The sequence below is a fragment of the Strongylocentrotus purpuratus genome, unplaced genomic scaffold (assembly GCF_000002235.5).
Source record: "Strongylocentrotus purpuratus isolate Spur 01 unplaced genomic scaffold, Spur_5.0 spur5_scaffold_6, whole genome shotgun sequence".
In the NCBI taxonomy this organism is placed as follows: domain Eukaryota; kingdom Metazoa; phylum Echinodermata; class Echinoidea; order Camarodonta; family Strongylocentrotidae; genus Strongylocentrotus; species Strongylocentrotus purpuratus.
In genome coordinates this window covers 27,219,019-27,245,442 of record NW_022145612.1, presented here as the reverse complement: position 1 = coordinate 27,245,442, position 26,424 = coordinate 27,219,019, and the positions used below count along the sequence as shown (strand labels likewise).

The following is a 26,424-nucleotide window of genomic DNA, read 5'->3' as shown; positions in this document are numbered from 1 at the left end:
GCCATGGCTATGCACGCACACCATGCAGGCAAGGGGCTGTTTGGTGTGTGAGGAGCTTCGCATCGTACCCTTTCGCATCCGTAAAATCTTTACAAGCTAGTTATTGACAAGATGAGATCTAATTGGCTGTATGCAAATGAGTTCGTACTGGGGTCCGGAGCTCAAGTGGGAAAAAATTACGCTGCCGGGATGAAGACAAAGTACATTTTTCTTCGAGAGAGAACACTTCAGAATTCGTTACAATTACCAGTATACTGAAAACACCCTAGAACATCTTTGTATGGCTTTCGCATTCACTGTACATGATTCACACTTTAATTTAACCATCTTTTTTCGCCAACTCGAAGTTCATCAGCCTGCTATGTACACAAACGCAATAAGCTAGCATCAATCAAACAAACCTTTAATATCAATCTATGAACCTCAAATAATGACCTTATCGTAAGAAATTTCGTTCTTGATGTTTCATTATCATGATGACGAGCAGTTGACAGGAGTATTCATGGAGCGCAGATATAAAAAGCAATAGTTCCGTATGTGTCTCATGAATACAGTAGCATTATCATGAAAGGCTCTCATCATTGGTAGCAAATACATTTGAATAGTATTGAGTACTGTTGAATATTTGATTGTCTGCATTTGAAAGCTTGTCCAGATCACGCTTTGGTTCTGGTTGTTAATGACCTTGAGGGCTCGCATGCCTCTGAGCAACAGTGAAGCATTTCACTTTTGCGAAACCTAGCCCACATGTAACCACTCTTCTCTTTGATTCTCATCTCCTTCTCTTTCTCTATTATTTCTAAGATAATTGTATTTATTATGTTGACTTTGTATATACTATAAATTTTAGATTTTAATGGCAAAATATATAATTTAAAAAAATTAAATCTATCCGTAAATCTTAATGTTCCATTTTTACAAAGACGCCACCAAATAGTTCAATAAAGTTCATATCAATTGCATTTGATCGGTAACGACCAAACGTAGTAGTCTATATGTCTCGATACAATAATGCTGATTTTTTTTCTTCTATTTATCCTCTTTCGAGGGACTTTATTTGTTCATATCATAAAATAACAGCTATTTACAACAGTGTTTAAATACAAAATTCATGCAATTGTAACATATCATACATAGTACAGAACATGAAACTAACGTGACATAATCACTAACTAAAATAATGAAAACATTTTTGTAACTTTTGTAACTTGGTTTGTATCGAATTTCTTTTGATTACATTTCATATTGAGATAGGTGCGAATTTCCACCTTTTAATTCTTTTATCAAATATACAGCATGTTTCCTGTGCTTTTCACTTCCAAAACATTCTCTACTATAGTTTCTATAGATAATAAACTGAGCGAAGTTTAAAATGAGATTGACAAGATTCATTTTTCTTCTCTCTATTTCATGACCTATTAAAAGAATTTCTCCGTTCAAAAAGATTTTAAAATTAAACAAAGTATCAATTAATTTGGATACAATCTTCCAAAAAAGCGAAACCTTCTTGCAAGCCAGGAGAAGGTGGTTAGTTGTGTCTGGAATCTTACATATATCACATAGATTATTATTTGTAATCTTCCATTTACATAAATTGTCTTTACTGGGCAATATTCTATGAAGATATTTAAAATTAAACTGCTTAATTCTGTTGTCATTTATAAAGTAAAATTTATAATGGAGCAACGTTTTCCAGTTAAAGTCATTGGGTAAATCAAAATATGCGTTCCAAAAATAAATGCACGGCAGATCCTGTCTATTTTTTTCTAACATCAAATTATAATAATGTTTGGCTTTCATGACCGCTACATCAATGGAGTCACCTGTTACTATTTCTATTGTACTGGATTCCACTGCAGACAGTGGACTATTTACATATTGTAACCTATTACGTAATTTCTGCAACCAAAAATTCGGAAATGCACTTTTTAACTTTGCCAATTTGAAGGCGGAAAGTAATTCATTTTCTTGAAAATTAATACAAATAGAATGAACTTCTTTCCAGATACCGTTTACTAAGACTTGTTTCACTTTAAAAATATTGTTTCTCATCCAGTTTGGAAAATACAATAACTCATTCATATCTTTAATATTGCTATTATACCAAATCATTTCATTTTCAATATCTGTTACTTTAAACATATCAATATATTTTAATTCAGCCCAAGAACAAAACAGGTCAACATAAAAGTTAGGCAACGGTTTTTTTCTACAAATACGATACATATCACTCTTTTTGCAATTAAAATGCAAACAAAGTGGCAAATCCCCAATTTTCTTGATCCAATATTTAAACAAAATTTTCCAAGCACTTTTTTCATCTCTCAAATATTTATGAATCCATGAAAGACGGAGTGACCGGCATTTTGATTTTAAGTCGATCATTCCCAACCCCCCTTCTACTCCAGGATTGTGACGGATGTTTCGTTTTACCTTTTCTGTTTTAGAATTCCATAAAAATGTGTAAGCCAGTTTATTTATACGTTTAATTATTTTAGAAGGGATGGGAACTGGCAGTATGTACTATCTGAGACATAACTAAATGTTTAATCACAACAACTTTTCCGTACATTGTAAGTTTTCTCATTTTCCATAAATCCAAGGTATTCTTTATTTTCTCTACTTTAATTTCCCAGTTTAAATTTTGAACGTCAAAAGAATTTTTACCTACATAAATACCAAGACATTTTATAGGGTCTTCGGTGAAATGTAAATCTTCAACTTCATCGTCATTTATATTCAGTTTCATAAGATTTGATTTGGTCCAGTTTATTTTTGGTCCCGCATGTGCTCCAAACAGTTCTATTTCTTTCATTATTTCTTTAACAAATTTAACAGATCTAGTAATAATCGTCGTATCGTCTGCATATTCAACGATACGTATATCTTTAAAATCAGCTTGATCTTCATTGAAGTCTGGGACTTGGATTCCCTCTATTTTGGCGTTTTGTTTAATTCTTTTCCCTAAAACCTCTGCAATTATTATAAATAAAAGTGGAGAAAGTGGGCAACCTTGCCTAACGCCTCTTTCTATTGCGAATTTGTCGGATATCCAACCAAAATTTAAGACACGACCATGAGCACCATTATATAACGTTTCAATCCATCTTAAAAACGAATCTTTAAATTTAAGTTCCCGTAACAAGGACAATAAAAAAACATGACCAATGGTATCAAACGCTTTTTTGAAATCTAAGAACATCATAACAACTGGTTTGTTTGCTAAAAGACAATAATCAATAGTATCCTGAATTAGTCTGGTACATTCAGATGCAGAGCGGTTTTTTAAAAAACCAGCCTGATCCTGTGATACAAGTTTATATATAACTTTCTGTAATCGTATTGAAAGAATGCGAGCTGCAAGTTTATAATCAATGTTTAACAGCGAAATAGGTCGCCAATTATCTAAAACATTTTTGTTACCTTTCTTATATAATAGAGTAAGGATAGCTTGACTTTGTGTGCACGACAATTGTTGTTTGTCGTAACCCTCATTCAGACTGTCAATTACCATATGTTTTATATCCCCCCAGAAGCATTTATAAAATTTAACACTGAGTCCATCGCTTCCAGGTGATTTGTTCATCTTCATTGACTACAATGCTTCCCAGCATTCATTCTCTGTGATTTTCCCCTCACATAAATTTGCATCTTCTTCATTCAAAACATTTAAGTTGATATCAGATACGTATTCTTTAAATCCAGCCTCGGAATTATTTCCCTTATAGAGTTTACAATAAAATTCTCGTATACCTGTCAACATTTTCTGTTCATCTTTGATAATTTTTCCGTTACTTTCAAGACAATCTATTTCTTTTTTTTCCCTTTAGCTTTTTCAAGCTGAAGAAAATATCTTGTTGACTTTTCCCCAAATTCAAGCCACCTTGCCCGAGATCTCACAAATGCACCTTTGCACTGATATTCATACCACTTGTCTATCTTTTGTCTCAAACACTTCATTCTATCTATATCATATGCACATGAACCCTCATCTATTTTCTTACACAAGTTATCATATTCACTTTCCATATTAGCAATATATTTCTTTTTTCTTGTATTAACATCAGCTGTATATTTTGTACTAAATTCTTTAATTTTAATTTTACACATTTCCCACCTTAGCTGTTTATCAAATTGACTAAATTCAATATTAACCTTACGAATAATACGTTTAACATTTTCTTTAAACACTTCATCCTTCAGGATAGAATTATTCAGTTTCCAACAACCCTTTCCCTACTCTGTGCTAATATTTTAAGTTTCATGGATACCCCGTCAGATCGCATTTCAATACTGGTTTTATGTCGATTGAATAAATATATGAAAAATGCTCTTTCGACATGAGCCAATAATCTAGTCTTGAGTAAATGTTTAGTGACAGCTGCCTCCACGGAAACTGTTTCCTCTCTGGAAACATTTTTCTCCACACATCTACTTAGTTATTATTTTACCGAAATTTAACAAAATTCTGTTTTGGTAAATATGCATATGAGACTCCACTTGTGTCTAGTTTTTTGTTTTGTACACAATTCCAGTCTCCACCTGCGATCATAACGTCATTTAGTTTTTTAATCTTTTTCACCCATATACATAAAGATGAATAGAAATGTTCTTTCAGTGTGTTTTTTTCTGGAGCATACACATTTATACATGAATACATTCGATCTTGATACGAAAATCTCAGTGCAATAGCCCTACCATCACCTTTGAAATGTTTGTCGATGACCGTAATAGGGAGACCTTCCTTGACTAAGATTGCTACACCTTTGGAATGGTTTGTACCATGATCAAACAAGCAAAGTCCTTTCCATTCTTTAGATACTATATTTTCTACGTTTCTTGACAAAAAAGGTCTCTTGCAAAAACGCTATGTCGCACTTTTGGCGATGGAGCCAAAGGAATATTTTCTTTCGCTTCATCACTTCACGTATCCCTCGCACATTTAACGTAACAAAGTGAACATTGTTATCAATTTTATTTTTTACAGTTTCACAGTTGCTTTGTCCTTCGTTCATGTTGCTTCAGTGTCAATTTTCTGATTTATTTTTTGTAGTCACATTGTACTAGTATTTATTTCTTTTTCTTTGGTGATTTCTTCTTTCGTTTCAGAGGTATTCTTCCTTTAGTGGTCGAGTTTTCAGGGGGAGACTCAGGTGACAGAGATGAGTCATCCCCACCACTTGACTGTTTCTTGCGCGTGCTTGATTTCATCGCGAGTCTTGCTTTGCGGTTTCGCGTAATGGATCGCTCCATCTGATGCGTAGGTGGAAGATGATTCAATGCGTGAGGCCGATCGTGTTCTTCTTGGTGATCGCAGATCCAAGACATCGGCCGAGGCCGAGTCAGCATTGCTATTCTGCGCTGGCTACAATAATGCTGATATTGCTTTGAACACATTCGGAAAGAAAATGTTTGACCCAAAACCACTGTTTCTGTGAAGCCTTACATGACGTGTAATTTTCCGGACATGCACATGACTATTGTACAAAAATCGAATGTCAAACACTATTTAAAAATTATAAAACAATTAGAAGGCCATGATCTGTATCAGCCCTGTGCGTTGTAACTCTGGAATATTATGAGGAAATAGGGGGAAACGGGATTTTAAATCACAACCAAAAAATCCAAAAATAACCTCTATCTGGTAATATCAACATGTTTTTCCAAAAAAAAATGCATGTACAGTACACGAAACAACAATTTCAGATTATAAGCCAGAACTGCACATCTATTTTCCTCGCAGGACCTCGCAGAAACGACCTTGGAAATTCTCAGTACAGGTGCACTGAAAGTCATTGAGTTGATCTTGGCAAGTGCCGCCGTTCTGACATTCTACACTGGTACAGTCGTTATGGTTGTTTTCACACAGAGCACCTGAAATAGAATCATGGGAAACAAGAAATTGGTGAAATGGCAATGCAAAATACATCAACTACTCCTTACAACTCCAATAGTCCTTTCCGTTATTTTTTTTAATGTGGGAACATTACAATGACGTGATCATGCATGTCAGGTTATCAGGGACAATTTAATTTTGAAGTACCTGATGTAATCCGAACATTATTTCCATTCTAAAATTAGGCAATATCATGGGTCAGGCGCTTACGCAAGATTTTTTCAAGAGGAGGGGGGGGGGGGGTTTAAAATTTCGCATCGACTCAGCCAGTCGCTGAATAAGCGAGGGGGGGGAGGTAAAAAATCGCAACGACTCAGCCGGCCGCTGAATAAGCGGGGGCGGGGGGGGGGGGGGGGGGGGGGGGTAAGAGGACACTTTTTTTTTTGGTCTCGAAATTTGAAAATTTGACATTTTGCTCCGTTGGGGGGGGGGGGTACGTCGCCTTTTTTAAGTCAGCCATGGTAATAATTTTTTTTTTTAATTATTATTATTAAAAAAAAAAAAAAAAAAAAACAAAACAAAGGGGGGGGGGGGGTTTGGGGTTGTTTTTAGGGGGGTTTATACACATAAAAATATCAAAGGGGGGGGGGGGTTTAACCCCCTAAACCCCCCCCCCCCCCCCCCCCCCCTGCGTACGCGCCTGTCATGGGTATTGAAATTGCCCCGTGAGTTGATGTCTTGAAATCCTTTCCTTGTGTGATATGAGGAGGATTCGATCGTTGTAGTTTACCTGTAACGGATGTAGAAGCAGTTATACTGCTATCAACATTCTTAAATTGCCCTTTTCCTCATCGTGTTAATACTTTTTGAATAATTTTAGCCCCTCCAGGTTATTCTACTCTTGAAACAATGAAAGTAAGTATAAAAAAAGATAAATAAGATACCACTTACCAAAGGTCCCTGGAATACATTCGCAACGGTAACTGTTTACAAGGTCGATGCATGCACCTCCTTGCTGGCACGGGGATGATGCACATTCAGCTCTGTCCTATAGAAGATATGAAGAGAAAGAAATAGTGAGAGCGAGCGAGAGAGAGGGAGATCATAATATTAAACGAGTTTACCACTTTCATTAATTAACGACAAAAAAAATACTAAAGTTTGAAACATAATGTTTCTGTAGTCATTGTTACCATGTATTTTTCACATTTTTCATATTCGTTTTTATACATATCATACCAATGTTTTTAAAACAAAATATTCATATACCAATATGAATGACGTTTCCTGATAGATACATGTACAATTACAAACGTCATGTATATCCCTGATTAAAAGCAGATTCAAATGTTCATCAACTTGTTGCCATGCCTGATATTGAAACATAGGCTATACATGTAAATTTCGATTCCTAATGATACCAATGATTATTTTCTTACCTCGTCACACTCTATGCCGCCCCAACCTGGTACACAGAGCTTCTTACCCGTGAATTGTTCACAGGTGTATGTAGCACTATCCGCACAGTAGATATGACACCGAGGGCCAAAGTACCCATCCCCACAGTAGACTCTCATTCCTGTCTTCAACCTGTTCAAAAACATAGTATTACGGTTAAAAGTTGGAATTAAACCCGGACATCTGGGACGGCATTGTATTTATTAAAAAGATTAATGTGTTGCCAAAAGCCATATTGTTAAATATATAATGCTTTGTTGATTCAGCATGGAATATATGAATAAAAGCAACCCATGAAGCTGTGCGATGTCGGGGCCCGAACCCACAACCTTCCCATCTCCAATCGAGTGTTCAAACCACTCTATTACAAATCAAATTTTATTAATAGGTCAAAATACTGCATTGTTTAAACTATCACGTGCGGGATTTTACTTTATTTTATAGAAAGCTTTCATCAAATTTATTCTTTTTACATTTTCTTTATAATTCCTATTCATTCATCTCACATCAGCCGTTTCTTCATGCATTGCTCGCATAAGTTGATGGTAATAATCATCCCTTTTGTTCCATTTTTTAATAGAGAGAAACAAAAAATGCAGGAAGAAGGAAGGAGTAATTCGAAAGGAGGACACCTTACTTTCTATCGCCTGTTCCAGACAGATTGGGTTTCCATTGGATGGTGTACGCAAGGTTGGGGTCTGGGTAATAATTGATATTTTTCGTCAAAATATCCACTTCTTGCTCACCCACTACGTCGACGTCCCAGACGCGCACCTTGAATCGAACACCTCCCTGAGATAAACACACATACAACATTGGCATATTATATGTAAATTATCTTTTGATATAAGGCATCCATATGCACATAACTTACGAAGTACACACTCAGGACAGGCTGCATTTAAATCTACCTTACACAAACACAACAAATAACTGTTGGAGATTGAAATTTATTTTCTTTCTTTTTCTGTAATGTAAAAAAGGTCCAGCTGCTTAATCAAACTTCTGCACGGGAAGAAACGGAGGCATAGAAAATGGTCAATGCGGTCAACGGTCCATCCCATCTACGACTGTAAAGTGTATTTGAAAGTCAGATGAAAGTTGTTTTTTTTCAAGATCGCCCTCAAATGAGATGTTTTGCACTTTCGTCTTCATGAAATTATTTGAATGTAATACACCTCGTAAACGTTCGTCGCATCTTTGTTATATAGTTCGTATATTCTACATCATTACGCCTGGCGTTTTGAGCACACTTACACTAATCGAATTAACTAATCCAGGAGATGCAATTTGTGATAAGACCACGGAACACAAATTCTATAATTCAACGTGCATATCATTAACGAGATTGCTTTAGTGTCTTGCAAAATGTACACTTCTACCCAAGATTACTGTCTGTCTTTGTAATAATAATCAAATGACGTTCACAGAGTATACATCACGTGATCATTGAGCTGTAGGCATTGGGCTGGCAAGACATGAGCTCAGTTTACAATTTCATGGCATATGCACATGGAAAATGATGCTGTATCGGGGCATACTTGAGCATAGCGTCCCTTGGGACGATTTCGCAGCATCGATTTCTTTCAAAAATAATGCAAAATATCGACATGAAAAAAACATTACAATTTTGAATAGAGGTTTAGAATTTCCAAAATAAGAGCACATGAGGTCTTTACTTTCATTGCTTCCAATAGATCTTATTTTGACAAAGGAAATTGGCAACAACAAATTTGTTCACGTGACGATGTTATTTGAGGAAAATTACTAACAGTATGTTTATGAAGGTAGGGTTCACATGACTTTTTAAGTACTTCATTACAAAAGCTCCTCAATTACTAGCTCTTTCCGTTCTCTCTCTGTATAAAAAAATGTGACTCATGTTGCATATGATATATTTTTAATCCCCCGTCCTAATTCTGTTTGAAATCAGAAGCTAGCTAGGTGCTGCGTACCCTGCGGACCTAAAGGTTTCTCACTAGCAACAGCACATCAGGTCTGAAAGACGCAGCGTTACATGCTGGGTCTATGTCATTGTCCTGTCGTAAGGTTCTCCTCTCCCCGTTAGCGCCCTTAATCGCTTGCCAACTCTTTTGAATGGCATAGAGGATGGGATTAATGAATTCCTTGTCTAACGAGGAAATTGAATAAAGTTTATAATATTTGTGTCCAAGTAAAATGAATTGCACTATGTTTAAGGTCACTGAGTTAGCAGGTGTCATCTTTTTTTCCTTCATTGCAATGTAATTTGATGAACACTCGTGTTATTACAATAAAGGACAACAAGCTACTTCGTTGTATCCTTTCAGAAACAATACAATAGACATGATTATTCATGGTTGTACATTCGATCCTTTAACATCACTCACAAGTCCAGTAAACCGATGGTCGACAAAACATGTGATCCGTCATCATTTTGCTTGGGCGAAAAATTGTGTCTAAAAGGTATAAGATTATGGTTGGGGTTCCAATTGAGTTTGAGGCTATACGGTTGAGGTTAATGTAATTTGGTATAGTGTTTGATCCAGGGTTGAAGCTAAAATTCAGGAAATTGACCGTGGAACATTGTTGCTGGAGCATATGTCGCACATCCACAAATGTTAGCCATTCTTGATAGAGTCATTTTGTTCTCTCTGTTGCCGGTCTGTTGTCGGTCTGTTGCCGGTCTATTATCGGTCTGTTATTGGTCTGTTGTCGGTCAGGCGTTAGTTTCATCGGAGTGACTGAGATACAGTGATGTATTATTATGACCTACCCATGTATCAGGTATGGAGATAGTCAGTGGATTCGGAAGACTGCTGCCATCTTGCATCAGTAAGGAAGAAGGAAACGTGATTTGATCCGAGTTGTCCACTATCTTCGTTGTATTCGCCGAGAAGAATGAGCACAGTGTCATGTCGACGTCACTGTAATAGATACACATGTACAAACACATATGAGCTTTTTAAGTAATGCCAAATGACACGAGGCGTCATTTCAATTGCATTATAACCTATGATGATTACATACCATAAAGGAGTGGTCTTGCTTACGAAACGCGCACCCCCTCCCTTCCCAACACAATTTTCACGTCCCTTGCCGTCTTCATTTTTTCGCGATTAGGGTTTAGGATGACCGTCCCCATCCCCTAGATTTGCACTCGATTATACATAATTATATTACATTCATTAGGAGACAATGTGATTTTTTTTCTTCTTGATAGGCTAATACTAAGTATAGATATAGTTATGTAACCGGAAGTTACACCCGTTCATAATTATGTAATATTCATGGAGCATCAAAATACTTTCAAAATAGACCCCAGCCACACCAATGAGACTAACATCAGACCGACTACAGACTGAACGAATATTTACATTATCCACAATGGCCCAAACTTGGTCGGTTAGAAATTAGTCTAGAGGTGTGACTGAGATTTCATCAAGATTGTATGGGGGAGAGAATATGGAGAGCCATGACATTGGGCCTCTGAAAGGAGTACACCCTTGCGCTTAATTGCCACAACCATCTCTCTCATTACGCTATGATCTTACCTCCCCTGACGAGAGACGCAGATCTCGAACCTGTTATCACACTTGTCTCTGCATACCCCTGATGCACCGGCATCGCAGCAGTCCCCTCCACTCAGTCGGCTGGTGGGATTATGATAACTCAAGAGTGACAACTGAATCATGGTCACCCCTGCTACCATTGAGAGACTCTGTGAGAGGAGAAATGAGAGAAATGGACATGGCGAACAGAAATCATGAGACTTAATTCTTTGATAAATGAACAATTTTCCAATAAAACAAACATGTTTTCAAGAAAACGAAAGAAAGAGAGATAAAGAGAAACTGTATATATGCGCATGATATTATGCTGAAGTTCAAGAAGCACTGTACGAGAGAGAAAAAAATCTACAGTTTTTTCTTTTTAAATCCCTGATAAATGGTTTATTGATATCGACATAGTAACTTTGGTCATTTCATTTATGATCAAGAATTTTCCCGAAAGAGTGATAACTTTATATAATATTACAGACGTTTTTTTGTTTTAATCCCTGATTTTATACAACGTATTCTTACAGATGGCTCAACGGTGGCTAATAGTTTACCTAAAGGCCGACAAATGAGGCTTTCGCGGTGCGGCTTGTTCTCTGATGATCTGACGATTGACAGCATTTCAGTCGCAATTGTTTGTTTTTTTTTTTTTTTTTTGTTAATACCAGTTTGCGTTTTTTATCAATCTGCGGTACAAATCTATATTGGAAGATAACCGATGATGAATTGACCACATGACTTGTTAACTTTTCGTGGCTGACTCAGGGACAGGGGGTGTGCCTATAACCCCTAGAAAATGCGTATCTGGTATACTCTAGTACAACAACGTAGGCCCTTATTTGTGCCCCTCCCCCCTTTCCGGCAGCACCTTAGATCCCCAAAAGGCACGTGTTTTTTTGTTTTATCCGTATGTCGCAGATTTTACTGAATTTTTCTACCCCTCCCCCAGGAATTCTGGATGAACTTCACTGCGGCATTGTTTTATCTTCAACGTGATGTGTCACATTGTGATGAATCATCTCACCGTCTACCCATGGTCTATATCATGTAAACGTAGACGTGTAAATATTTATTTTCTCCATATTATGTTGAAATATGTTATATTGATGCTATGTTGTAAATATGTTTGTACTCCCATACCCCGAAAGGGGGTCGATAGAGTGAACATTGTTATCAATCTTATTTTTTACAGTTTCACAGTTGCTTTGTCCTTCGTTCATGTTGCTTCAGTGTCAATTTTCTGATTTATTTTTTGTAGTCACATTGTACTAGTATTTATTTCTTTTTCTTTGGTGATTTCTTCTTTCGTTTCAGAGGTATTCTTCCTTTTAATAGTGGTCGAAGTTTTCGGGGGAGACTCAGGTGACAGAGATGAGTCATCCTCACCCCTTGACTGTTGACTGCGCGTGCTTGATTTCATCGCGAGTCTTGCTTTGCGGTTTCGCATAATGGATCGCTCCATCTGATGCGTAGGTGGAAGATGATTCAATGCGTGAGGCCGATCGTGTTCTTCTGGGTGATCGCAGATCCAAGACTTCGGCCGAGGCCGAGTCAGCATTGCTATTCTGCGCTGGCTACAATAATGCTGATATTGCTTTGAACACATTCGGAAAGAAAATGTTTGACCCAAAACCACTGTTTCTGTGAAGCCTTACATGACATGTAGTTTTTCGTAAATGTACATGACTATATTGTACAAAAATCGAATGTCAAACACTGTTTAAAAATGCAAGATCATCAGAACGCTAAAGATTGAAGCAAAAGATTCCGTTGCCAGCGCCTCGAGATGAATCCGTGAATATGTAACCTTCCTGTATACCATATCACAGCAGTAAGCTGAGTTCTGATTAAATTGTAGATCTACCTGAGATATGAAAACAGTTTATATCTCACAGAAATCATGTCCGAATTGCGTAAGACGTCAATGTAATGTGCAACTGACAAAGCTATTGCAATTGCCTAACGTTTACTTTTCGAAATTTTTTGCGATCGTGCGTGTTATAGTTTAACCTAACTCTATAGAGTTAATAATGATACCATACTGATAGCATGGACTTAATATGGATGGACATTCAACGTGATTCTTTCTTTGATCCAATCATAGTCGCCGCCTTCTGATTATGTGCATCTTAATGAGAACATTCAGCTGTTTTAACAATAACGACTGCGTAAGCATTTTCGGTCATTGACATTGACAAAGGAGCAGTTTCCCTCTCTTGGGTTTTGCTTGGATGGTATGCTCTGTAAGAGTGTGTCTTAAATAAAAGCATCCTCAATGGGGAGCAGCAAAGTTGAAAAGCAGACGATATTGGTGATATGAAATGTATTATTACTGATTCGCAAACTTTCGCACACACCTATCTATAATAGTAATACGCTAAGGCTCCGCGGGGGGGCATGACGTCTCCGCCGGCCTTTGTATTCTATTGTTTTTTAATGAGATCGCCGACCGAAGTTGGTGCAGCTATCTCCTCCTGAACCCTCCCCTCGGGGTACCGATGACCGGTGCCGTAGTCCGCGGGAGAGTCTACTCTGTCGAATTGGCTATACTCCGCCCGAGGTCCTCCTCCGTGTCGACGTCCAGGGCGAAAACAGACGCGACATGCATAATGCAGGATATGCGTGACGACAGAGATACCTCATGGATATTCAACATTACATCCGTAGACACACGACCGATGACCATCCACTCACATTAAGTTGCGTATTCAATGCACGATGTACAGGGTCGGATATCCTTTGTAGTAGCTGCACAAGCCACAGAGATACACACGAAGCTTCCCGTCCACGTCCAAACTTAGAGACCTATTTCCATCATTATTGCGATTTTTATATAGTTTTCGTGAATGGAGGTATGAAATCAAAGCTTATTTTGTGATTATGACGGTTATGTATACTACATTTTGATTATCATTTTCTAAAGGAAAGTTTTCACAAGAAAACCATTGGACTGACAGTGCAGTCGCAAGCTGCCTTCAGTCCTCACACATACAGTACACACAGTGCAGTGTAACACCGGCACCGCGCACCGCAGGCGTCCGAGGCCTGCGGCGTCGGTGTTCGAGCTTCCTGGAGTTACGCTGGAGTGTGTGTGAGTTCAGCTGAGCTGAGCTCGAGTCGAAGAGATTTGACACTTTTTTTGAAATTTTTATCTGTTGGTTTGCATCATTATTGCCGCGATTTCAATATAGTTTCGTGAATAGATTTACGAAACCTGAGCTTCGAATTAGTAAAAGTATTACTAATGTCTACGTTTTTAAACGACTGTCTGATTTTCTTGTGAAAATTTTACTTTGAAAAATGATTATCGAAATTCATGGTCAGAAATAATCACAATCTAGGGTCTATTAATTATGTTACAGTTCTTGCATCAAATCAATGCATGAAAACTTAGTTATTGAACTAGAAAAATGTTTTTTTTTTTTTTAAATAGGCAATTATGAAGTAGGAAGCCTGAAACCTTAGCCTACTAAACAAATCTCAACAAAGTGTAGGCCTATCCTTTTATGAATTAATGAAAACGTAGCCCCAGAAAAAAGAGCCCCCGAAAGTTGAAAAAGTAGCCCCCGAAAATTTCCCAAAAATTTGAAATGGAGCCCCCCGAAATGAAAAAAAAATTAATTTTTTGCCTGCGCCCCCCCCCCCTCTAGAATCAGGCGGATTTCCGCGGGTCCTGAGTTGAGTGTATATATATAATATAGGCGTGGGGTCCACGGGTTTCAAGGGGCCATAAACCCCCAAAAGCTCGGGGGTTACGTTCTTCAAAGTTGGGGGGGGGGGGAGAGATCAGATCAGAGGGTTTAGGCGTTTAATTAGGGTCAGATGAGCATATTTTTAATACTTTATTTGTGACACTTGCGGGTCACTAATTGGCGTGGGGTCAATACGTAGAGTTGCGTAGTGTTGTGTACCAACTACGCTGGCCTACGTTACTATATGCTGAGGGACGGAAAGAGGTACGCAAGATGAACGAAAACAATTCAACATGTTTAATTTTTTTCGCGTAGTTTCGGCGTAGAAACTTGACGCAGAAAGTACGCCTTTTTACGCAACACTACGCTACATGACTACGCAACAGTACGCTACCCTACGCCAGATCGTCAAAGCAGTAAAAGCTTTCTACACAGTAAGCAACCATAAGCAAACCTGTACGCCAGCCTACGCATAACATACGCAGGGACTATTTTCCCATTAATACGCAGCCTAATTTCTGCGTAGTCGGTACGCCACACTACGGAACTCTACGCAGTTCCAGTGGCTTAAAGAATAACTACAGGTACAGTTGGATCGTTTTTTTTTTTTTTTTTTATATAAGGCCAAATTAGAAAAAAAACATGTTTAGCGTCCTATTTTTTCGAAAAATGGGAAGGAGGAGGCCCTTTTTTTTTTCTTTCTTTCTTTCAAATGGCCGCTCCGTACATTTTCCCTGACATTCGGGCTATTTTTCAAGATGGCGGCCGACAATTTTTTTTTCTTTTTTTAAATCAGAAATACATTTTAGCAGTGCTTTTCATGTTTTTTTTCTTTCAAAAAAAAAAAAAATAAATAAATAAATAAAAATAGGAGGCGGGGACGCTGTTTTTTTTTCTTTCTTTCAAAAAAAAATAAAATAAAATAAAAAAAATATTAAACAAAATTTCAAAAAAAAAAAAAAAGGAGGCGGCCCCCAAAAAGGAAGCGGGCGGGGACGCTAAACATGTATATTTTTTTAATGGCCTGAATGGCAAATAAAGTTCTTGGTGGTTTTAATTTAGGCAGTCTCTATATATCTATTTACACCCCCCGCCCCCCTCTAGATCGAATCCCGTTGATTTCCGCGGGTCCTGCTAGTGACTTTATAAAACAATTAGAAGGCCATGATCTGTATCAGCCCTGTGCGTTGTAACTCTGGAATATTATGAGGAAATAGGGGGAAACGGGATTTTAAATCACAACCAAAAAATCCAAAAATAACCTCTATCTGGTAATATCAACATGTTTTTCCAAAAAAAATGCATGTACAGTACACGGAACAACAATTTCAGAATATAAGCCAGAACTGCACATCTATTTTCCTCACAGGACCTCGCAGAAACGACCTTGGAAATTCTCAGTACAGGTGCACTGAAAGTCATTGAGTTGATCTTGGCAAGTGCCGCCGTTCTGACATTCTACACTGGTACAGTCGTTATGGTTGTTTTCACACAGAGCACCTGAAATTGAATCATGGGAAACAAGAAATTGGTGAAATGGCAATGCAAAATACATCAACTACTCCTTACAACTCCAATAGTCCTTTCCGTTATTTTTTTTAATGTGGGAACATTACAATGACGTGATCATGCATGTCAGGTTATCAGGGACAATTTAATTTTCAAGTACTTGATGTAATCCGAACATTATTTCCATTCTAAAATTAGGCAATTCATGGGTCAGGCGCGTACGCAGGATTTTTTCAAGGGGGGGGGGGGGGGGGGGAGTTTAACATTTTTAAATCGGGCCGAAAATTTCGCATCGACTCAGCCAGTCGCTGAATAAGCGAGGGGGGGAGGTAAAAAAATGGCAACGACTCAGCCGGCCGCTGAATAAGCGGGGGGGGGGGGGGGGGGGGTAAGAGGACACTTTATTTTTTTTTGGTCTCGAAATTTGAAAATTTGACATTTTGCTCCGTTGGGGGAGGGGGTAGGTCGCCTTTTTTAAGTCAGCCATGGGAATAATTTTTTTTTTAAAATTATTATTATTAACAAAAAAACAAAAAAAACCAAAGGTAAGGGGGGTTTGGGGTTGTTTTTAGGGGGGTTATACACATAAAAAATACCAAGGGGGGGGGTTCAACCCCCCCAAACACCCCCCCTCCCCCCCTGCGTACGCGCCTGTCATGGGTATTGAAATTGCCCCGTGAGTTGATGTCTTGAAATTCTTTCCTTGTGTGATATGAGTAGGATTCGATCGTTGTAGTTTACCTGTAACGGATGTAGAAGCAGTAATACTGCTATCAACATTCTTAAATTGCCCTTTTCCTCATCGTGTTAATAATTTTTGAATAATTTTAGCCCCTCCAGGTTATTCTACTCTTAAAACAATGAAAGTAAATATAAAAAAAGATAAATAAGATCCACTTACCAAAGGTCCCTGGAATACATTCGCAACGGTAACTGTTTACAAGGTCGATGCATGCACCTCCTTGCTGGCACGGGGATGATGCACATTCAGCTATGTCCTATAGAAGATATGAAGAGAAAGAAATAGTGAGAGCGAGCGAGAGAGAGGGAGATCATAATATTAAACGAGTTTACCACTTTCATTAATTAACGACAAAAAAAATACTAAAGTTTGAAACATAATGTTTCTGTAGTCATTGTTACCATGTATTTTTCACATTTTTCATATTCGTTTTTATACATATCATACCAATGTTTTTAAAACAAAATATTCATATACCAATATGAATGACGTTTCCTGATAGATACATGTACAATTACAAACGTCATGTATATCCCTGATTAAAAGCAGATTCAAATGTTCATCAACTTGTTGCCATGTCTGATATTGAAACATAGGCTATACATGTAAATTTCGATTCCTAATGATACCAATGATTATTTTCTTACCTCGTCACACTCTATGCCGCCCCAACCTGGTACACAGAGCTTCTTACCCGTGAATGGTTCACAGGTGTATGTAGCACTATCCGTACAGTAGACATGACACCGAGGGCCATAGGACCCATCCCCACAGTAGACTCTCATTCCTGTCTTCAACCTGTTCAAAAACATAGTATTACGGTTAAAAGTTGGAATTAAACCCGGACATCTGGGACGGCATTGTATTTATTAAAAAGATTAATGTGTTGCCAAAAGCCATATTGTTAAATATATCATGCTTTGTTGATTCAGCATGGAATATATGAATAAAAGCAACCCATGAAGCTGTGCGATGTCGGGGCCCGAACCCACAACCTTCCCATCTCCAATCGAGTGTTCAAACCACTCTATTACAAATCAAATTTTATTAATGGGTCAAAATACTGCATGGTTTAAACTATCATGTGCGGGATTTTACTTTATTTTATAGAAAGCTTTCATCAAATTTATTCTTTTTACATTTTCTTTATAATTCCTATTCATTCATCTCACATCAGCCGTTTCTTCATGCATTGCTCGCATAAGTTGATGGTAATAATCATCCCTATTGTTCCATTTTTAATAGAGAGAAACAAAAAATGCAGAAAGAAGGAAGGAGTAATTCGAAAGGAGGACACCTTACTTTCTATCGCCTGTTCCAGACAGATTGGGTTTCCATTGGACAGTGTACGCAAGGTTGGGGTCTGGGTAAAAATTGATATTTTTCGTCAAAATATCCACTTCTTGCTCACCCACTACGTCGACGTCCCAGACGCGCACCTTGAATCGAACACCTCCCTGAGATAAACACACATACAACATTGGCATATTATATGTAAATTATCTTTTGATATAAGGCATCCATATGCACATAACTTACGAAGTACACACTCAGGACAGGCTGCATTTAAATCTACCTTACACAAACACAACAAATAACTGTTGGAGATTGAAATTTATTTTCTTTCTTTTTCTGTAATTTAAAAAAGGTCCAGCTGCTTAATCAAACTTCTGCACGAGAAGAAACGGAGGCATAGAAAATGGTCAATGCGGTCAACGGTCCATCCCATCTACGACTGTAAAGTGTATTTGAAAGTCAGATGAAAGTTGTTTTTTTTCAAGATCGCCCTCAAATGAGATGTTTTGCACTTTCGTCTTCATGAAATTTATTTGAATGTAATACACCTCGTAAACGTTCGTCGCATGTTTGTTATATAGTTCGTATATTCTACATCATTACGCCTGGCCTTTTGAGCACACTTACACTAATCGAATTAACTAATCCAGGAGATGCAATTTGTGATAAGACCACGGAACACAAATTCTATAATTCAACGTGCATATCATTAACGAGATTGCTTTAGTGTCTTGCAAAATGTACACTTCTACCCAAGATTACTGTCTGTCTTTGTAATAATAATCAAATGACGTTCACAGAGTAGACATAACGTGGTCAATAAGCTGTAGGCATTGGGCTGGCAAGACATGAGCTCAGTTTACAATTTGATGGCATATGCACATGGAAAATGAGGCTGTATCGGGGCATACTTGAGCATAGCGTCCCTTGGGACGATTTCGCAGCATCGATTTCTTTCAAAAATAATGCAAAATATCGACATGAAAAAAACATTACAATTTTGAATAGAGGTTTAGAATTTCCAAAATAAGAGCACATGAGGTCTTTACTTTCATTGCTTCCAATAGATCTTATTTTGACAAAGGAAATTGGCAACAACAAATTTGTTCACGTGACGATGTCATTTGAGGAAAATTACTAACAGTATGTTTATGAAGGTAGGGTTCACATGACTTTTTAAGTACTTTAAGTAGCTCCTCAATTACTAACTCTTTTCGTTCTCTCTCTGTATAAAAAAAATGTGACTCATGTTGCATATGATATATTTTTAATCCCCCGTCCTAATTCTGTTTGAAATCAGAAGCTAGCTAGGTGCTGCGTACCCTGCGGACCTAAAGGTTTCTCACTAGCAACAGCACATCAGGTCTGAAAGATGCAGCGTTACATGCTGGGTCTATGTCATTGTCCTTTCGTAAGGTTCTCCTCTCCCCGTTTGCGCCCTTAATCGCTTGCCAACTCTTTTGAATGGCATAGAGGATGGGATTATTAAATGAATTCCTTGTCTAACGAGGAAATTGAATAAAGTTTATAATATTTGTGTCCAAGTAAAATGAATTGCACTATGTTTAAGGTTAATGTTTTTTGAGTTAGCAGGTGTCATCTTTTTTTTCCTTCATTGCAATGTAATTTAATGAACACTCGTGTTATTACAATAAAGGAAAACAAGCTACTTCGTTGTATCCTTTCAGAAACAATACAATAGACAGGATTATTCATGGTTGTACATTCAATCCTTTAAAATAACTCACAAGTCCAGTAAACCGACTCCAAACCGACCGATGGTCGACAAAACAGGCGATCCGTCATTATTTTGCTTGGGCGAAAAATTGTGTCTAAAAGGTATAAGATTATGGTTGGGGTTCCAATTGAGTTTGAGGCTATACGGTTGGGGTTAATGTAATTTGGTATAGTGTTTGATCCAGGGTTGAAGCTAAAATTCAGGGAAATTGACCGTGGAACATTGTTGTTGGAGCATGTGTCGCTCATCCACAAATGTTAGCCATTCTTGATAGAGTCATTTTGTTCTTTCTGTTGCCGGTCTGTTGTCGGTCTGTTGCCGGTCTGTTGTCGGTCTGTTGTCGACACGAGGCGTCATTTCAATTGCATTATAACCTATGATAATTACATACCATAAAGGAGTGGTCTTGCTTACGAAACGCGCATTATCGGTCTGTTATTGGTCTGTTGTCGGTCAGGCGTTAGTTTCATCGGAGTGACTGAGATACAGTGATGTATTATTATGACCTACCCATGCATCAGGTATGGAGATAGTCAGTGGATTCGGAAGACTGCTGCCATCTTGCATCAGTAAGGAAGAAGGAAACGTGATTTGATCCGAGTTGTCCACTATCTTCGTCGTATTCGCCGAGAAGAAAGAGCACAGTGTCATGTCGACGTCACTGTAATAGATACACATGTACAAACACATATGAGCTTTTTAAGTAATGCCAAATGACACGAGGCGTCATTTCAATTGCATTATAACCTATGATGATTACATACCATAAAGGAGTGGTCTTGCTTACGAAACGCGCACCCCCCCCCTCCCTTCCCAACACAATTTTCACGTCCCTTGCCGTCTTCATTTTTCCACGATTAGGGTTTAGGATGACCGTCCCCATCCCCTAGATTTGCACTCGATTATACATAATTATATTACATTCATTAGGAGACAATGTGATTTTTTCTTCTTGATAGGCTAATACTAAGTATAGATATAGTTATGTAACCGGAAGTTACACCCGTTCATAATTATGTAATATTCATGGAGCATCAAAATACTTTCAAAATAGACCCCAGCCACACCAATGAGACAAACATCAGACCGACTACAGACTGAACGAATATTTACATTATCCACAATGGCCCAAACTTGGTCGGTTAGAAATTAGTCTAGAGGTGTGACTGAGATTTCATCAAGATTGTATGGGGGAGAGAATATGGAGAGCCATGACAATGGGCCTCTGAAAGGAGTACACCCTTGCGCTTAATTGCCACAACCATCTCTCTCATTACGCTATGATCTTACCTCCCCGGACGAGAGACGCAGATCTCGAACCTGTTATCACACTTGTCACTGCATACCTCCGACGCACCGGCATCGCAGCAGTCCCCTCCACTCAGTCGGCTGGCGGGATTATGGTAGCTCAAGAGTGACAACTGAATCATGGTCACCCCTGCTACCATTGAGAGACTCTGTGAGAGGAGAAACGAGAGGATTGGACATTGTGAACTGAAATCATGAGACTTAATTTCTTTGATAATTGAACAATTTCCCCATAAAACAAACATGTTTTCAGAAAAAAACGAAAGAGAGATAAAGATAAACTGTGCATATGCGCATGATATTATGCTGACCTTCAAGAAGCACTGTACGAGAGGAAAAATATCTACAGTTTTTTTCTTTTTAAATCCCTGATAAATGGTCTATTGATATCGACATAGTAACTTTGGTCATTTCATTTATGATCAAGAATTTTCCCGAAAGAGTGATAACTTTATATAATATTACAGACGTTTTTTTTTTGTTTTAATCCCTGATTTTATACAACGTATTCTTACAGATGGCTCAACGGTGGCTAATGGTTTACCTAAAGGCCGACAAATAAGGCTTTCGCGGTGCGGCTTGTTCATTAATGATCTGACGATTGACGGGATGGAAGATGATTCAATGCGTGAGGCCGATCGTGTTCTTCTGGGTGATCGCAGATCCAAGACTTCGGCCGAGGCCGAGTCAGCATTGCTATTCTGCGCTGGCTACAATAATGCTGATATTGCTTTGAACACATTCGGTAAGAAAATGTTTGACCCAAAACCACTGTTTCTGTGAAGCCTTACATGACATGTAGTTTTTCGTTAATGTACATGACTATATTGTACAAAAATCGAATGTCAAACACTGTTTAAAAATGCAAGATCATCAGAACGCTAAAGATTGAAGCAAAAGATTCCGTTGCCAGCGCCTCGAGATGAATCCGTGAATATGTAACCTTCCTGTATACCATATCACAGCAGTAAGCTGAGTTCTGATTAAATTGTAGATCTACCTGAGATATGAAAACAGTGTATATCTCACAGAAATCATGTCCGAATTGCGTAAGACGTCAATGTAATGTACAACTGACAAAGCTATTGCAATTGCCTAACGTTTACTTTTCGAAAGTTTTTGCGATCGTGCGTGTTATAGTTTAACCTAACTCTATAGAGTTAATAATGATACCATACTGATAGCATGGACTTAATATGGATGGACATTCAACGTGATTCTTTCTTTGATCCAATCATAGTCGCCGCCTTCTGATTACGTGCATCTTAATGAGAACATTCAGCTGTTTTAACAATAACGACTGCGTAAGCATTTTCGGTCATTGACATTGACAAAGGAGCAGTTTCCCTCTCTTGGGTTTTGTTTGGATGGTGTGCTCTGTAAGAGTGTGTCTTAAATAAAAGCATCCTCAATGGGGAGCAGCAAAGTTGAAAAGCAGACGATATTGGTGATATGAAATGTATTATTACTGATTCGCAAACTTTCGCACACACCTATGAATTTATAAAACAATTAGAAGGCCATGATCTGTATCAGCCCTGTGCGTTGTAACTCTGGAATATTATGAGGAAATAGGGGGAAACGGGATTTTAAATCACAACCAAAAAATCCAAAAATAACCTCTATCTGGTAATATCAACATGTTTTTCCAAAAAAAATGCATGTACAGTACACGGAACAACAATTTCAGATTATAAGCCAGAACTGCACATCTATTTTCCTCACAGGACCTCGCAGAAACGACCTTGGAAATTCTCAGTACAGGTGCACTGAAAGTCATTGAGTTGATCTTGGCAAGTGCCGCCGTTCTGACATTCTACACTGGTACAGTCGTTATGGTTGTTTTCACACAGAGCACCTGAAATAGAATCATGGGAAACAAGAAATGAGTGAAATGGCAATGCAAAATACATCAACTACTCCTTACAACTCCAATAGTCCTTTCCGTTATTTTTTTTAATGTGGGAACATTACAATGACGTGATCATGCATGTCAGGTTATCAGGGACAATTTAATTTTCAAGTACTTGATGTAATCCGAACATTATTTCCATTCTAAAATTAGGCAATATCATGGGTATTGAAATTGCCCCGTGAGTTGATGTCTTGAAATTCTTTCCTTGTGTGATATGAGTAGGATTCGATCGTTGTAGTTTACCTGTAACGGATGTAGAAGCAGTAATACTGCTATCAACATTCTTAAATTGCCCTTTTCCTCATCGTGTTAATACTTTTTGAATAATTTTAGCCCCTCCAGGTTATTCTACTCTTAAAACAATGAAAGTAAATACAAAAAAGATAAATAAGATACCACTTACCAAAGGTCCCTGGAATACATTCGCAACGGTAACTGTTTACAAGGTTGATGCATGCACCTCCTTGCTGGCACGGGGATGATGCACATTCAGCTATGTCCTATAGAAGATATGAAGAGAAAGAAATAGTGAGAGCGAGCGAGAGAGAGGGAGATCATAATATTAAACGAGTTTACCACTTTCATTAATTAACGACAAAAAAATACTAAAGTTTGAAACATAATGTTTCTGTAGTCATTGTTACCATGTATTTTTCACATTTTTCATATTCGTTTTTATACATATCATACCAATGTTTTTAAAACAAAATATTCATATACCAATATGAATGACGTTTCCTGATAGATACATGTACAATTACAAACGTCATGTATATCCCTGATTAAAAGCAGATTCAAATGTTCATCAACTTGTTGCCATGTCTGATATTGAAACAATACAATACAATACAATAAAGTCATTTATATAGCGCTCTTACGAACTAACTGTTGTTTCACAGCGCTTTACATAAAAAGTTATAGAATCTATTGTTGATCATGGTCAAAGAGGAGAGTTTTTAGACATTTTCGGAAGACATCCAGCGATGGTGCTAATCGAATAAAACGTGGAAGCTCATTCCAGAGTCGTGGAGCACATGCATGAAAAGCATTGTCGCCAGCTTTAGTGTATGTTCGAGGAACGTGCAGCAGGGTGCTGTCAGTACACGAGCGAAGGCCAGGACGAGCAGATTGATAGGGTACTATGAGAGAATTGAGATACACTGGAGCCTTGTTTTGGATGCACTTGTAGACAACCGTCAGGATCTTGAACTCAATGCGTTGCTTGATTGGAAGCCAATGTAGTTCTTTAAGCAACGGGGTGACATGATCGTGCATAGGCTATACATGTAAATTTCGATTCCTAATGATACCAATGATTATTTTCTTACCTCGTCACACTCTATGCCGCCCCAACCTGGTACACAGAGCTTCTTACCCGTGAATTGTTCACAGGTGTATGTAGCACTATCCGCACAGTAGATATGACACCGAGGGCCAAAGTACCCATCCCCACAGTAGACTCTCATTCCTGTCTTCAACCTGTTTAAAAACATAGTATTACGGTTAAAAGTTGGAATTAAACCCGGACATCTGGGACGGCATTGTATTTATTAAAAAGATTAATGTGTTGCCAAAAGCCATATTGTTAAATATATCATGCTTTGTTGATTCAGCATGGAATATATGAATAAAAGCAACCCATAAAGCTGTGCAATGTCGGGGCCCGAACCCACAACCTTCCCATTTCCAATCGAGTGTTCAAACCACTCTATTACAAATCAAATGTTATTAATGGGTCAAAATACTGCATTGTTTAAACTATCACGTGCGGGATTTTACTTTATTTTATAGAAAGCTTTCATCAAATTTATTCTTTTTACATTTTCTTTATAATTCCTATTCATTCATCTCACATCAGCCGTTTCTTGATGCATTGCTCGCATAAGTTGATGGTAATAATCATCCCTTTTGTTCCATTTTTTAATAGAGAGAAACAAAAAATGCAGAAAGAAGGAAGGAGTAATTCGAAAGGAGGACACCTTACTTTCTATCGCCTGTTCCAGACAGATTGGGTTTCCATTGGATGGTGTACGCAAGGTTGGGGTCTGGGTAATAATTGATATTTTTCGTCAAAATATCCACTTCTTGCTCACCCACTACGTCGACGTCCCAGACGCGCACCTTGAATCGAACACCTCCCTGAGATAAACACACATACAACATTGGCATATTATATGTAAATTATCTTTTGATATAAGGCATCCATATGCACATAACTTACGAAGTACACACTCAGGACAGGTTGCATTTAAATCTACCTTACACAAACACAACAAATAACTGTTGGAGATTGAAATTTATTTTCTTTCTTTTTCTGTAATTTAAAAAAGGTCCAGCTGCTTAATCAAACTTCTGCACGAGAAGAAACGGAGGCATAGAAAATGGTCAATGCGGTCAACGGTCCATCCCATCTACGACTGTAAAGTGTATTTGAAAGTCAGATGAAAGTTGTTTTTTTTCAAGATCGCCCTCAAATGAGATGTTTTGCACTTTCGTCTTCATGAAATTTATTTGAATGTAATACACCTCGTAAACGTTCGTCGCATCTTTGTTATATAGTTCGTATATTCTACATCATTACGCCTGGCGTTTTGAGCACACTTACACTAATCGAATTAACTAATCCAGGAGATGCAATTTGTGATAAGACCACGGAACACAAATTCTATAATTCAACGTGCATATCATTAACGAGATTGCTTTAGTGTCTTGCAAAATGTACACTTCTACCCAAGATTACTGTCTGTCTTTGTAATAATAATCAAATGACGTTCGCAGAGTAGACATCACGTGATCATTGAGCTGTAGGCATTGGGCTGGCAAGACATGAGCTCAGTTTACAATTTCACGGCATATACACATGGAAAATGAGGCTGTATCGGGGCATACTTGAGCATAGCGTCCCTTGGGACGATTTCGCAGCATCGATTTCTTTCAAAAATAATGCAAAATATCGACATGAAAAAAACATTACAATTTTGAATAGAGGTTTAGAATTTCCAAAATAAGAGCACATGAGGTCTTTACTTTCATTGCTTCCAATAGATCATATTTTGACAAAGGAAATTGGCAACAACAAATTTGTTCACGTGACGATGTCATTTGAGGAAAATTACTACCAGTATGTTTATGAAGGTAGGGTTCACATGACTTTTTAAGTACTTCATTACAAAAGCTCCTCAATTACTAGCTCTTTCCGTTCTCTCTCTGTATAAAAAAAATGTGACTCATGTTGCATATGATATATTTTTAATCCCCCGTCCTAATTCTGTTTGAAATCAGAAGCTAGCTAGGTGCTGCGTACCCTGCGGACCTAAAGGTTTCTCACTAGCAACAGCACATCAGGTCTGAAAGACGCAGCGTTACATGCTGGGTCTATGTCATTGTCCTT

The 26,424-nt window shown here is 37.9% G+C and overlaps 1 protein-coding gene across 1 annotated transcript in view; it reads right to left on the bottom strand.

Annotated features, from left to right (window-relative positions):
- Positions 1-5,598: 5,598 nt before the first annotated feature.
- Positions 5,599-26,424, bottom strand: part of LOC100889133 (neurogenic locus notch homolog protein 1) — a 34,421-nt gene continuing 13,595 nt past the window's right edge. The window contains exons 10-25 of the mRNA XM_030972285.1: positions 25,018-25,172; positions 24,362-24,512; positions 23,437-23,533; positions 22,849-22,976; positions 21,101-21,267; positions 20,321-20,471; positions 18,079-18,233; positions 17,424-17,574; positions 16,936-17,032; positions 15,898-16,025; positions 10,828-10,994; positions 10,050-10,200; positions 7,932-8,086; positions 7,276-7,426; positions 6,788-6,884; positions 5,599-5,874 (exon numbers count right to left, since the gene is read on the bottom strand). Coding sequence (XP_030828145.1) covers positions 5,729-5,874; positions 6,788-6,884; positions 7,276-7,426; positions 7,932-8,086; positions 10,050-10,200; positions 10,828-10,994; positions 15,898-16,025; positions 16,936-17,032; positions 17,424-17,574; positions 18,079-18,233; positions 20,321-20,471; positions 21,101-21,267; positions 22,849-22,976; positions 23,437-23,533; positions 24,362-24,512; positions 25,018-25,172 — 2,247 coding nt within the window. The 3' untranslated portion in view covers positions 5,599-5,728. The remainder of the gene's footprint in view (positions 5,875-6,787; positions 6,885-7,275; positions 7,427-7,931; positions 8,087-10,049; positions 10,201-10,827; positions 10,995-15,897; positions 16,026-16,935; positions 17,033-17,423; positions 17,575-18,078; positions 18,234-20,320; positions 20,472-21,100; positions 21,268-22,848; positions 22,977-23,436; positions 23,534-24,361; positions 24,513-25,017; positions 25,173-26,424) is intronic.